The 12,389-nt window shown below is 68.2% G+C and overlaps 4 protein-coding genes across 4 annotated transcripts in view; 2 read left to right on the forward strand and 2 right to left on the reverse strand.

Annotated features, from left to right (window-relative positions):
• The window catches only part of CHLNCDRAFT_136993 (hypothetical protein), a gene marked incomplete at both ends in the record, with an annotated part of 2,075 nt that extends 1,200 nt beyond the window's left edge, over nt 1-875 (reverse strand). Inside the window, 3 exons of the mRNA XM_005845352.1 lie at nt 196-303; nt 468-616; nt 783-875. Of these exons, the coding sequence (XP_005845414.1) occupies nt 196-303; nt 468-616; nt 783-875 (350 nt within the window). The remainder of the gene's footprint in view (nt 1-195; nt 304-467; nt 617-782) is intronic.
• Nucleotides 876-1,063: 188 nt separating this feature from the next.
• CHLNCDRAFT_136994 (hypothetical protein) lies at nt 1,064-2,636 on the reverse strand (the record flags this gene model as incomplete). The annotated part of the gene is made up of 3 exons (XM_005845353.1): nt 1,064-1,689; nt 1,856-2,364; nt 2,512-2,636. 3 exons carry the CDS (start codon nt 2,634-2,636, stop codon nt 1,064-1,066), a joined length of 1,260 nt encoding a protein of 419 aa, XP_005845415.1.
• A 4,775-nt stretch (nt 2,637-7,411) lies between these two features.
• Nucleotides 7,412-10,712, forward strand: CHLNCDRAFT_136996 (hypothetical protein; the record flags this gene model as incomplete). Its single annotated transcript, XM_005845223.1, has 10 exons — nt 7,412-7,560; nt 7,750-7,782; nt 7,889-7,970; nt 8,158-8,499; nt 8,761-8,902; nt 9,154-9,281; nt 9,520-9,738; nt 9,947-10,049; nt 10,290-10,402; nt 10,563-10,712. 10 exons carry the CDS (start codon nt 7,412-7,414, stop codon nt 10,710-10,712), a joined length of 1,461 nt encoding a protein of 486 aa, XP_005845285.1.
• Nucleotides 10,713-11,172: 460 nt separating this feature from the next.
• CHLNCDRAFT_136997 (hypothetical protein) overlaps nt 11,173-12,389 on the forward strand; it is a gene marked incomplete at both ends in the record, with an annotated part of 3,016 nt that continues 1,799 nt past the window's right edge. The window contains 4 exons of the mRNA XM_005845224.1: nt 11,173-11,403; nt 11,641-11,746; nt 11,987-12,108; nt 12,244-12,291. Of these exons, the coding sequence (XP_005845286.1) occupies nt 11,173-11,403; nt 11,641-11,746; nt 11,987-12,108; nt 12,244-12,291 (507 nt within the window). The remainder of the gene's footprint in view (nt 11,404-11,640; nt 11,747-11,986; nt 12,109-12,243; nt 12,292-12,389) is intronic.

Below are 12,389 nucleotides of genomic sequence, written 5' to 3' on the forward strand. Positions count from 1 at the left end.
TGATCATGAGTGGCAGGCTGCGGGCGGGGGGGGTTGGGCCACGCCAGTGGTTGATCAAACCGGGCCACACAAGGCGCGCGGCAGGCGGTTGGATGCCAACACGCTGCCACGGAGGCTGGAGGGCTCCCCAACTGGCCCGCACGCCCCACAGGATCTCCCCCCCAGCCAGCCCACCCAAACGCGGCAGGCACGCACCTGTTCAGGTTGCCGTAGCCGCAGGCCGCCACCACGTGGTATCGCAGGTGGCGCGGGGTGCCCACCACCTCATTCACCACCCACCCCAGCCCCATGCCCACAAGCGTGCTGCAGCCAGGCGGGGGCAGCGCAGCGCAGCAGGCTGGCCGTGTGCAGTGCGGCGGGAGAGCGGCTGGCTCTGCTGTGGCCCTCCATGCCCAAGCCGCCACCACATGCTCCAGGCGGCTGAGCTTCAAGCATCGGCGGCACAGCTGCCTGTAGCTGCGACGCACCTCACACATGTGTTCATTGCAAAGGGCCAGTAGCCGACGATGGTGTCTGCGGTGACCTGACCGGCGATGTTGATGAACGCCACCGCGGGCAGCATCAGGTTGAAGGCCATGCCGCTCAGCGCCCGCCGCATGCCCCCGTTCACGGTCCCCTGCTCGGCAGGCGGGCGGGCATGCAGGCAGGGTTGCGCTCATCCATGTCGATGCATTGCCACATCTCCAGGCCCGAGTGTCCCTGATATTGCATGTGGGTTCGTTCTACGTGCACTAGAGGGGTCTGCATGAGTTAGAGGGGCCATTCCAGGGGCCATGGCGCACCTTGCGCGTGTACCAAACCCCAGGGAGCATGGTCAGGATCAGCTGGACCACCGCCAGGAAGGCGTACAGGATGAGGATGGGCTCGAAAGACATTGCCATGGCTGCCTGCTGCAGATTTGGTGGAGGTAACAGGTCGACACAGAGACCGCCTTAAACAAAAATACCCAGAAATCATCCAGAGGCAAAGGGGCGGCTCCAAGGTGGAAGAGGAACACAGTGTACAGTGGCTGGGATGCCTGGCACCAGGCACGGTGCGGGGAGCGGTGCCAGCTCAGCTCGGCTCACAGGTGGTCGGCCTCCTGGCTGAGGGGCACGTGGAACTGGGAGGGCGCTGGCTTCATCAGGCCCTGGTAGGCGTCGCGGTCGTAGCCCTCGGTGTAGGAGCGGGGGAAGTCGAGGTGCGCGGGCTGCGGGCGGTCGTCGTCGCAGCCGAGCCACAGGCGCACCAGGTGGCGGCGCTCGTGCGGCGCGTCGCCGTCCATGAAGGCGGAGCGGGCGTGGAGGGCGGAGGAGTTGTGGAGCAGGATGATGTCGCCGGGCTGCAGGCAGTAGCTGATGGCGAAGTCGGGGTGGCTGCCAATCTCCTCAAACAGCGCCAGCGCCTCCAGCTGGAGCTTTGACAGCGGGCCCGCCTGCTCCGGGTAGCGCCGCGCGCACAGCTGGTAGTGGGAGCTGTTGTAGTGGGTGGTGAGGTAGCCCTTGTGGTAGGAGAAGACGGGCATCTCCCACAAGGGGCTCGCGCCGGGGGCCAGGTCCTGGTAGCGGCTGCGGTCGCGGTACCAGCCGCCGCTGGCCAGGCAGCACACGATGTCGTTGCGGCCGCGGCGCAGCAGCTCGTTGTGCACGGCCAGGGTGGAGGAGAAGCTGCTGACGCCGCCCTCCTTAGCCTGGTTGATGCACAGCAGGCCTGCACGTGGCGGGAGGAGCAGCAGGGAGGGGAGTCAGCCGGGTGGCCACACTTTTGAAGTGGCTCGGGCAGGCGCGGGGCAGGGCGGGAAGCACGGCGCAAGGCACCCCAGCAGCGGCGGCGGGGCAGTGCAGGCACGGCACGCGAGGGCTCGGCGAGGGCTCACCCAGCACGTCGGCCTGCGCGTCGGTGTGCAGCCCAAACTCCAGGTTGTGCGCGTGCTCGCGCTGGGGCAGGGTGGAGGCGGGGGCGCCGGCGGGTGCGTAGTGCATCTTGACGTGGTTGATCAGCTTGCCGTCCTTGCTCTGGGGCTGGGGCCGCCCCACGTGCACACCCAGGCCCATGTAGCCCGCCACGCTCTCGGCCTCGCTCCACTCCGCCACCGGCACGCCGCGCAGCAGCGCAAAGCCGCGGCCGCGCAGCAGGTCGCGCCGCACGCCGGCCAACTTGTCGGCCAGCCCGCCCGACAGCGGGAAGTCGGCGGGGCGCTGGAGGGCGGACAGGGGGCGGCCAGAGGCCATGAAGGCCGCCACCGCCTCCTTCAGCTGCGCCACGTCAGCGCCGTCCAGCTGCACCACCACCTCGTGCTGGCGCCCGGCCCAGTCGCAGGCCTTCCAGGCGGCGGGGTCCTTGACCACGGTGAGAGGGCGCACGCTGCCCTGGGGGCCGCTCTCGCTGCGGGCAGGGGGAGGGCGGGGGTGGGGCAGCGGTGAGCAGGATGCAAGGTGGGTTGCAGGGTTGCAGGCAGCACGCTGGTCTCCTCTCTCCGATGGCTGCTGCAGCACAGTGCCTCAACTGGGAGGGGCGTGGGACATGGCGGACAGCAGGTGGCGGGACACGCGGCAAGACAGGTTGTGGAAGGAGCTGCGCAGCTCCAGGCTGCTGGGCTGGCGGCTCATGTCCGCATCAAAGGGAGAGGAGGAGGGGAGCTGCACCACGGCCACCATGGTCGTGTGCGTTGCTCGGCGCTGCTAGACCGAGTGTGGGTTGAGCAGATGGTGGAGCAAGGGGGCTGGGGAGCGCTGCTGGTGTTTGGGATGGATGTGTGGTTGCTTGAATTGAGGATGAGGAGCAACAAGGCCTGGCTTTTAAGCTAAGCTAATAGCAACCCGCCAGGTGGCCTGGCACCTGCCAGCTGGCGCGCCACCCGGCACTGCCGAAATGAGGTGGCGGGTGGAGCGCCACCAGCTCGCGCAATGCTGGGCCACGGGCCCGGGCGGCATCCGGAATCCAGTCGACGGCTCGGGACAGCTGGCCGGGGCTCGATCTCCCCTTCACATCCCCATGGCACCCATGCACGGTGTGGCGGCAAGCCAGTGGCAGGCTGCTGGCAGCCTCATAGGCCGTCTGTCATGATTTAGGGCCGTTGTGTACTGAGTATGAGAATGGCAGAGCCTGCAGCCCTGTTTAGACCGGGTGGCGCACTGACAAGGGTGCCCAGGCGGTGGCGTGAAGCCGGCGGCAGGGGCGGTGCCGCACTTCTGTGAGGCTGGTGTGCTGAGCACATACTGCGGGACAGAGTTTGTCCATGTGTAGAGGTAAGCGATTGCTGCAACCATACAGCTGCCGGGTGCCTGATTGTGCAGCTGTGCGCTCCTACACGTCGACGCCACAACGACAGCTGGGGAGCATCAGCTGCACCGCCCCGGTGAAGGTGCCAGGGCCACCGCCTGCTCAGCAGCACGCTGGCTTTGACTGTTCAAGTGTGAGAATAAACAAAGGCGGGAGGCCATGGGCTGGCGGCTGGCATGGTTAGATGAAATGGGGCAAACATGATGCATGCGAATCAGCTGGTGAAGTAGCTTCCCTGGATAACAGACACCTGTGGGTGCCTTTTGCCGGTCCATGCCCAAACAATTAAGGTCCTTGCCGAGGGAAAATTGAATATCAATGCATTCTGCCAATGCTTAGGCCTCCTGGCCAACGGCAGCTTGGAGCATGTTGGCGAAGGTGGAGCGGGAGCGCTGCTCCAGGTAGCTCAGGCCCAGCGTGGGCAGCAGGTAGCCAAACACGGCGGCCATGGCGGCGCTGCTCTTGAAGCATGACACGATGGGCGAGGCGGCAAAGCACTGCGGCAGAGAAGTGATGCAGGCTGGGGCTCAGTGCACGGCTGCCACGCAGTTGGGTATGGGTGCGCCGGCACGGTGCCAGCAGCAGTCAGAGCAAGGCGCGGTCAGCCCTCACCTCGGCACACATCTGGGGCACATTCCACACCACAATCGCCAGCGCAGCCAGTTGCAGCGGGAGGTGGAGGCTCAGGCGCGTCTGCAGGGCATGGATGGCAGGGAACGCAAAGCCTTTGAGCTGCGAGCCGCTCCAAGTAGCATCCGCCGGCTGGCTCCTGCCGCAGGCTGTGGCTGTCACAGTGCCGCCGGCGAGCTCCAGGCACCTGCTCACCCTGAAGGCCACAGCGACGACGCACAGGCTCTCTGCGCCTGTTATCCGCCAGAAGGTGACCCATTGCTGCATGCGCTCCGGCACCAGGTGCACCTGCATGCGCATCGCACAACCGCCCCAATCAGCAAGACCAGCAGGCTAGAGGCAGACACAAACAACAGGCGCGCACAGGCGCCTGAGCAAGCGGGCGTGGAGGGGCGAGGAGGTGCTACATGCCCCCGGCCCTGCGCCGCATGAGCACGCCAAGGCCGTTGGACCAAGCACCAGGGAGGAGGAGAGGGAGGGCGCACCTGGTAGGCACGTATGCAGACGATGTTGATGAAGCAGACGGCGTAGATGCGGAAGGCGGCGATGAGCCAAGTGCGCAGGGCTGCACACGCCGAGCAAGGATGCGCAGTTGTGAGACTGTGAATGCGTGTGTATGCGTGCGTATGGTGGCGGTGGGCAGGTGAATGGTGTGGGAGTGTGGTTGGTGGGTAGGCAGGCATGTGGCCACCGGTCGGGCAAGGCGCTGCGTGGCCTCCAGGAGCGACTGCTACTGCTGTGCGTGCCGACACTGCTCCCTGCTGTGAGCAGCAGCAGCAGCAGCAGACAACTCACGCATGTATGCGTTCCTGCTGAGCCAGCTGAGGCCCAGGGGCAGCGCCACGCCCAGCCCCAGCACCAGGCTGCCGGGGGCGTGCTCCACCAGGCGGTACGGCTGCACCAGTGCAGGCGGTACGGCGGCCATGCCAGTCAGTTGATGCATGCAGAACACTAGCCACAATTGAAACAGTTCTCACATCATTATGTGGCATAGTATCCCAGCGAGGTGGAGTGTGAGGCGGGCTGGGAGAGAGGCAGGACGTGTGGCGAGCAAGGCAGAGCGGCCTCCACAAACACGGCTGCTGGCCATGCCCAAAGATCATGACTGCAGGGCTGCTCACCCGGATGAATGCCACGATGACGAGGGCCGTGGCAAGCAGCAGCGAGGTCATCATGTCGCCTTGCTGCACAGCAGGCGGCGGCAGGCGCCGGCAGGGCAGCGCGGCGTCAGGGGCACGGCCAGCGGGCCGCCCCTTCCACGGCAACAGCTCTGCTCTCCGCCAATTCCTGCTGCTGCTGATTCCTGCCAGTTCCAGCAGCCCCGCGGCCCTCCCGCAGGCTTCCCCCTCACCTTGAAGTGGTACCGAGCAACCCACTGCCCATACTCCCGCTCCATCAACGGCGAGCGGAAGGCGAGGGTCAGTGGGTTCTGCTGCGCGATGCCCGCTCCCTCCCCGGCAGCCGCCATCAGGGCCTTGCTGAAGCGGAAGCGGCGGCCTGCGGGCGCGGCAGCGGGAGGCAACCAGAGGTGTGAAGGAGCAGGGGAATCATGCGCATGCCCCACGCTGCATGGTGCATGGCTGGCATGTGGCGACCCTGCAGGCTCCCGAGGGTCTGCCTCCCAAGACACCTGGCAGCAGCGCACCTGCACTGCGCCCCTCGTGTGCCGTTGGGCTGGCGGGGCCCATGGCCGCTGCCGCCGCTGCTGCTGCTGCCTTGCCGCCGCCCTTGCCGCCCGGCTGCTCCCCGCGGGCCGCCCGCCAGTCGCTGGGGCCAGCCCTGTCGCCGGCGGCTGGCGAGGCGCCGGCCGCCGGCACCCGCAGCGCCTGGGCTGGCCCACCGCGGTCGTCGCCGCCGCCGTGCCCGCCCCGCACGCCGCCGTGCCCCTCTCCGCTCCCATCCTCCTCCTCTCCATCGCTGTCGTGCGCGCAGCAGCAGCTGCACTGCACGCTGTTGCCGCACGCCAAGTTGACGAATGCCAGGGTGTCGGCGGAGAGGCGGGCCATGGGGGCGGGCAGGCACTGGGCCAGCATCGCCAGCGCTGCGGCGCGCCTGCCATCCAGGCTGGGTTTGCTCGACAGGCCAAACAGCAGCGCGCCGCGGCCGCTGCAGGGAGGGGCGTGCTGCTGGCACCTCGACGCCTCGTCCGCCTGGCTGCCGCCGTCGTCGACTGCCGCGTCGCCGTCGCCGTCGTTGCCGCAGCCGAAGGGTATGCACAGCAGGTGCGTGGCTGCGGGGGCGGCCGCCACCATCTGTTGCACGTCGGTAAAGCCGGGCACCGCCTTGGCTTCCCTGCTGCTGGGCAGGCTGGTCTGCAGCGGCTGGCCGCGCTCCATGGCCAGCCCCGCAACTGAGGAAAGTGCGTCGTGAAGGTGCAGGGTGGTGGGGCCCTCTGCGGCAGGATACATACATGGAGGGAGGCAGCAAGGGTCGGCGTGGCGTGCTGCAGGAGGCAACGTCTGTCAGGTGCACCGCATGAGAAAGAACGGCGAGGAGTTCGCTGGCACGGCCGCTGCCTCTAGCGCCGCACCTGCGGCGCAGTTGGCGGATGCCACGATGCTGCCGGCCTGGGCGGGGTTGCTCACCGCGATGCTGCAGGGTGAGAGGGGGAGCATGCAGGCAAATCAGGCGCGGCAGGCAGCGGCTGGCGCAGACGGGCTGCAGGCATGCACAGACGGGCCGGTGGCGCTGCGGCCTGACCCACTCCGCGCCAGGACCCAATGCTGCAGCTGCGGGTCGCCTCGTTGGCAGCACGCACCTCATATACTCAAGGCCTGGCAGCACCCTCGTGAGCGCGGCCGCGCACTGCGCGCTGGCCAGGCTCTGGCTGAACTCCAGAGCCAGCGCATCCGCTAGCAGCTGCAGCTTATGGGAGGCCTCCATGTGCGGAGAGAGGGCCTGCAGGGTGCGCGGGCAGGTGCGCCGACTTATTTAAGGTGCGGGACGGCGGAAGGCACGCGGGCATGCATGGTGTTCAGGGCGCTTCACAGGCTTCCCCAGGACCCCAGTTCCGGCTCTCTGGGATCTTTAGGGTCTGGTTGTTCACAATGGAGGTGTCTCAGCCCCAAGGTGGGACTGCCTCTGTCGAGAGAGGCAGAGTACGGGCCCCCGGTTTCCACCGGCGGTGTCATTGGTGCACACCTGGCCCGGATGGTGGTTTGCACAAGGGTGGGAGCGTGACGAGTGGCGGCTGCGTGTCTGGCCGGTCCCTTCCTTCCTACGGGGGTGGGTTTCGGCGCTTGTTGGAAGCTGCCCACAGCCCACAGGCTACCCTGGGCCCTGCGGGGCTGTCAGCGCGAGTCGGAGAGCGCCGCTGCGCGGAATGAAAAAACAGGGCAGGCTGCGATCCGCTTCTCAAAACTGGACGTGCAAACTTGCGAACAGGCTGCATCGATAAGATAAGCATCGGCAAAGGCGGCGACCCGTCCTGCTGCGTGCTGGGTGCTGACTGGCACTGGTGAGCTTGCATTCCTCATACCCATCTCTTCCTCAGGAACTGTTGTGCACATCCGCAGCAGCCATGCTTGCCACAGTGTTCCTGGCGCTGGCGCTGGCCACCAGCGGCGCCCGAGCACTCTATTCGGAAGGCGGCGATGTTCGAGTCCTACATCCTGGTAACTTCAAGGGGGTGGTGGCCCAGCCGGCCCTTGTGGAGTTCTATGCCCCATGGTAAGATTGAGGTCTCTGGAAGCCCGCCCAGCGATCTGCCGGCCTCTGCCGCGCCGCTGCTGCTGCCTGGCGTTTGCAGCAGGCTGCAGGGCAATGTCGGCTGCCAGCCGCAGTATTGTGCGTTGGGTGGGAGGCCAGCCTGTCCCGCGCCAACACCGCGCTGTCCCGCCCCGCCGCCGCTGTGCGCAGGTGCGGCCACTGCAAGAGCTTGGCACCCGAATGGTGAGCGTCTGATTGCTCGATTGCTCGGCATCCCCACAGTGGCTGAGGCTTGTTTCCTTGCGCCACCGCTCACTGCCGGCCACCGTGCCGCCGGCTGTGGGTGCAGGGAGCGGGCGGCGCAGGCGCTCAAGGGCATCCTCACTGTGGCGGCTGTGGATGCGGACGCCCACGGCGAGCTGGGCAGCGATGTGCGTGCCAGCCTCGTGGCCGCCGCCGCCGCGCCGCGCACACACACCACGCTGCTCCTCGCAGCCTGCCGCTGGCGCCGCCGGCGGCGCCGCAGCGGCCGCTCACCACGCCGCCGCTCACCACGCCGCCGCTCAACACCCCCTCCCGCCTCGCCTCGCGCGCTGCTGTCGGCCTGCGTGCGTGCAGTACGGCGTGCGCGGCTTCCCCACCATCAAGTTCCTTTACACCGACCCCTCTGGCAAGGTGACCGCCGTAGACTATAGCGGCGGCCGCTCGGCCAAGGAGATTGTCGAATGGGGCCTCCAGCAGGTGCAGCGGCTGGCGCTGGGCCGCTTGGGCGTCAAGCCCGGCGGCGCCCGCGGTGGCGGCGGCGGCGGCGGCGGCGGCGGCGCCCGCTGCGGCGGCGGCGGTGGCGGCGGTGGCGGCGGCGGCGGCGACGACTTTTATGCGGGCACCGATGTGACTGTGCTGAGCGACGACGACTTCCACCGCCAGGTGGCGGGCAGCGAGGAGCTGTGGTTTGTGGAGGTAAGGGAGGGCCCTGGGCGGCCGCCGGGCGGCCGCGGGTGGGCGGCACGGGGCGCGCCGCTCTCGGCCCCCTTCCTGGCCATGGGACGCGGGGATGTGCCGGTGGGGCACGCGCCCCTTGGCTCGCCGGCACGTGGCTCTGCATGCCCTGCCAGCGTGCCTTTCCCTGTTGCACTGTATACACCTCCCCCGCACACCCACGCCCACACCCACCCGCCTGCGCGCCCACGCCCTCCACCCCCCTCCCACACACACACACAGTTCTACGCTCCCTGGTGCGGGCACTGCAAGGCGCTGAAGCCCGCCTGGATCGACCTGGCGAAGCAGATGAAGGACAGGGTGCGGGTGGGCGCGGTGGACTGCACCGCCCAGAAGCAGACCTGCGATGAGTTCCAGGTGCAGGGTGAGTGAGAGAGAGAGAGATGAGGGAGGGAGGGCCCAAGCTTCGTGGCTGTGCGGTGCCGCCGGGGCTGCTGGGGGCGTCGGGGGCAGCTGCGGCGCGGCAAGCGAGCCGCCATGCTCGCCACGAGCCTGGCGTGCTGCCTGGCTGCCGCGGCCAGCCCTCCCCCACCCTTGCCGCCGCGTGTGCGCACGCCGTGCGGTGCCCCGCGCCCCACGGCCCCACGCCTGGCCCTTTATTTATTTATTTCGCAGGCTTCCCCACCATCAAGTTCTTTGGGGAGGACAAGGAGAGGCCGGAGGATTACAACGGCGGCCGCGACTCGGGCTCGCTGGCCGCCTTTGCCACCCAGCGCTGGGCAGCGCAGCAGCCGCCGCCAGAGGTGCGCGCCGGGGTCAGCAGCAGCAGCAGCTGCTGCTGCTGCTGCTGCACGGTGGTCAGCAGCGCGCGTTCCAGCCCACAGGCAGCTGTGGTTTTACAGTGTAGCGGGCTTCCTGTGCACCTGTGCGTCCTTTCCACGCTGTCTCGCGCGCGCGCACACACCCCACCTCCGCCACCACCACTCGCACACACACCCCGCCTCCGCCGCCGCCGCGCGCGCCCCCCTTGCTCCCACACAGGTGCGCGAGCTAGTGGACGAGCACACCTGGGAGGAGCACTGTGTGGGGCACGCCGCAGACGCTGCGCTGGAGCTGGGGGAGGTGAAGCCGAAGATGATGTGCCTCCTCGCCTTCCTGCCGCACATCCTCGACACCAAGGCCGCGGGCCGCGAGGCCTACCTGCAGGCGCGGCGGCGGCCCTGCTGGGCGGCGCTGGGCGGCGCTGCGCTGCGCTGTGCTGTGCTGTGCTGGCTGTGCTGTGCTGGTATTCAGGCCCGGGCCTGGGCTCGTTCTGGGCTGGGGCTGGGTTCATGGCTGGGTGAGCGCTGGGCCGCGCGGCACTGCATGATGCGCTGCGCCGGTCGCCGGTCGCCGGTCGCCGTCCCACGGCTCGCCCCGCACGCCTCACCGCTGCGCTGCCCCTGGGCGCCCGTTGCCCTCCCCGCAGATCCTGCGGGACCTGATCCCGCAGTACAAGGACCGCCCCTTCTCGTACCTGTGGGCCCAGGGCGGCGCGCAGCCGGCGCTGGAAGCCAACTTTGGCGTGGGAGGTAGGGCCTGCCGGGCTGCCGACGCATGGGCGACGGGTGGCTGCCCGCATGGCTGCCGCGGCTGCACGCCAAGCCCGCCCGCCCCAACCCCGCTGCACACCCCCCTCCCTGCATCACGACTCCTCCCGCTGCTCCCGCTCCCCTCTCAGTCGAATTGGTGTATGCAATTGTCCAGTACCTGCTTCCACCGGCTTTGCGAGTACCATCCTCCCGCCCCCCCTTCCCTCTGCTCCGGCGCAGGCTACGGCTACCCCGCCCTCATCGCCTACTACCCCTCCCAGGGCAAGTTTGCCAGCCTCAAGTCGGCCTTTGAGGAGCAGCACGTGCGGCAGTTCCTGGCCTCGGAGCGCCTGGTGAGTGGGGGTGCCGCCGCGGGGCGGTGCCATTGCCAGCACGATGTGGAAGGGCCGGGGCTGGCCCGGGGCGGGGCTGGCACACGGGCTGCCTGCGCCCCACCCATGCACTTGCCACCTTGCCTCTCACCTGACCCCTTGGCCGTCTCTCGGGGTGCAGCGTGCCACCGCCGTGATTGGGGAGGTGGCCAAGGTGGAGACGCGAGACGCGTGGGACGGCGGCGACGGCCAGGAGGTGGTGGAGGAGGAGTTTGACCTGGCTGATCTGATGGCGGAGGAGGAGGAGGGCGATGGGGTGGGGGAGCTGTGAGGGGGCCGGGGACGATCAACCCTGATGCAGCATCGGTTCTGGTGGCCATTTTTTCTTAAGCTTACAATGGCATGGATGGACGGCAGCGTGCCACTGGGGATTGTTTCATGTTTTGTCCAGCCCACTGTGACTGAGTCATTGCTGAGTGCCGGGGAGGAGGGGAGGGGCGCAGTCGGGTCGGATGCAGGCGGATGCGGGCGGCGTCGGCGGGCGGTTTGCATGAGGAGCCTCCTCGTGCAGACTCCGCTCCTGATCTTGATACCCACCTCCGCTCTTTCTCTCCTGCATCTCACCCTTGGGCTTTTGAAAACTAGGCTGTGTCAAAGGCGTCCGCATCTTCCGGTCGCTGGACGCCCGCCCGCTGTATCAGCAACAGCAGCATATGTTTGCCATTAGCTTGCGGCAGCGGGCGGCACTCGGGTGTGCCCGCGGGCCCCACAGTGTGGGGACGCGCCCGAACATGGCCGCAGCGACTGGCTTGCAGGCTCTGGCAGCGGTACTGCTGCTCCTGGTAGCAGCGGTGCCGCAGGCAGCCGCGGCGGGGCTGACCGACAAGCCACTTGTGCTGCCGGGGCGGGTGCGGCCACAGGTCGCCGCCGCCGCCGCCGCCAGGCCAGAACCAATTGAGCGCTTTGGCTACTTCAGCCCCGCCACCAACCCTGCTAGGAAGCTGTTCTACTGGTTCTTCCAGGTGCGGTTCCAGAGCGCTGTATTGTGGCACTGCCTGGCCGCCATGTGGACTGCTTTGGCTGCGGCGGCCTTGCCCCGCGGCAGCACATTCATCAAAGATGGCCATGGTTTACGCCGCCGCAATGCGTGCATGAGCCTCGCTGGCTCCGAATCCGTTCTGCAAGTCAGTTCAAGTCAACTCGAGCACACGGTGTGCGGCACCCACCGCAGCCTTGCCACTCCTGCATGGGCCCTGCAGGCGCGCAGCGCGACCACCGGGGCGGCCATCAACGCCACCACCACCCCCGTCATCGCCTGGTTCAACGGCGGCCCAGGCTGCAGCAGCCTGTGGGGCATGTTTGTGGGTGCGTAGCTCCGCCAGCTGCCCAGGCTGCCCCGCCTCTGGCTGTCCCTGCTGGGTAGCCTCTGCCGCCAGCTTGTTGTTGGTTTTTTTTTTGTCTGCAGCCGTGCAGCCGTGCGCCCTGGGCATCCCACTGCCAAGAGCCGTGGCCCTTGGCAGAGGCTGCCTCCCTTGGCTCAAATGACGGCCCCGGCTCACTGCGCCCCTGGCCTGCGCCCCTGGCCTGCGGCCCGCCTGCGTGCAGAGCACGGCCCCTACTCGCTCAGCACCAGCCGCCAGCTGGTACCCAACAGCTTCACCTGGGCCACTGTGGGGCACATGCTCTACATCGACCAGCCCATCGGCACCGGCCTCAGCTACAGCACGGTGCGCCGCAGCTGCTGCTGCCGCCGGCGCCTGGCGGCGCCTGGCCGGCCGGCCGCGCTGCCGGGCCACCTGCCTCTCTGCACCGCGCACTGTGCAGCCGTGCGCGCCCACCCGTCTGCACGCTGCCTGCTGCAGAAGCCGGGAGACGCGACGACAAGCCAGCTGGATGTGGCGCAGACGGTGGTGGCCTTCCTGCAGGCCTTCTACAAATGTGAGCCTCGGACGCTGCGGCCAGCGTGCCCGCCCGCCTCCCCCCGCACGCCCCAGCCCACCTCCTCAAA

This window comes from Chlorella variabilis (genome assembly GCF_000147415.1).
Source record: "Chlorella variabilis unplaced genomic scaffold CHLNCscaffold_18, whole genome shotgun sequence".
NCBI lineage: Eukaryota > Viridiplantae > Chlorophyta > Trebouxiophyceae > Chlorellales > Chlorellaceae > Chlorella > Chlorella variabilis.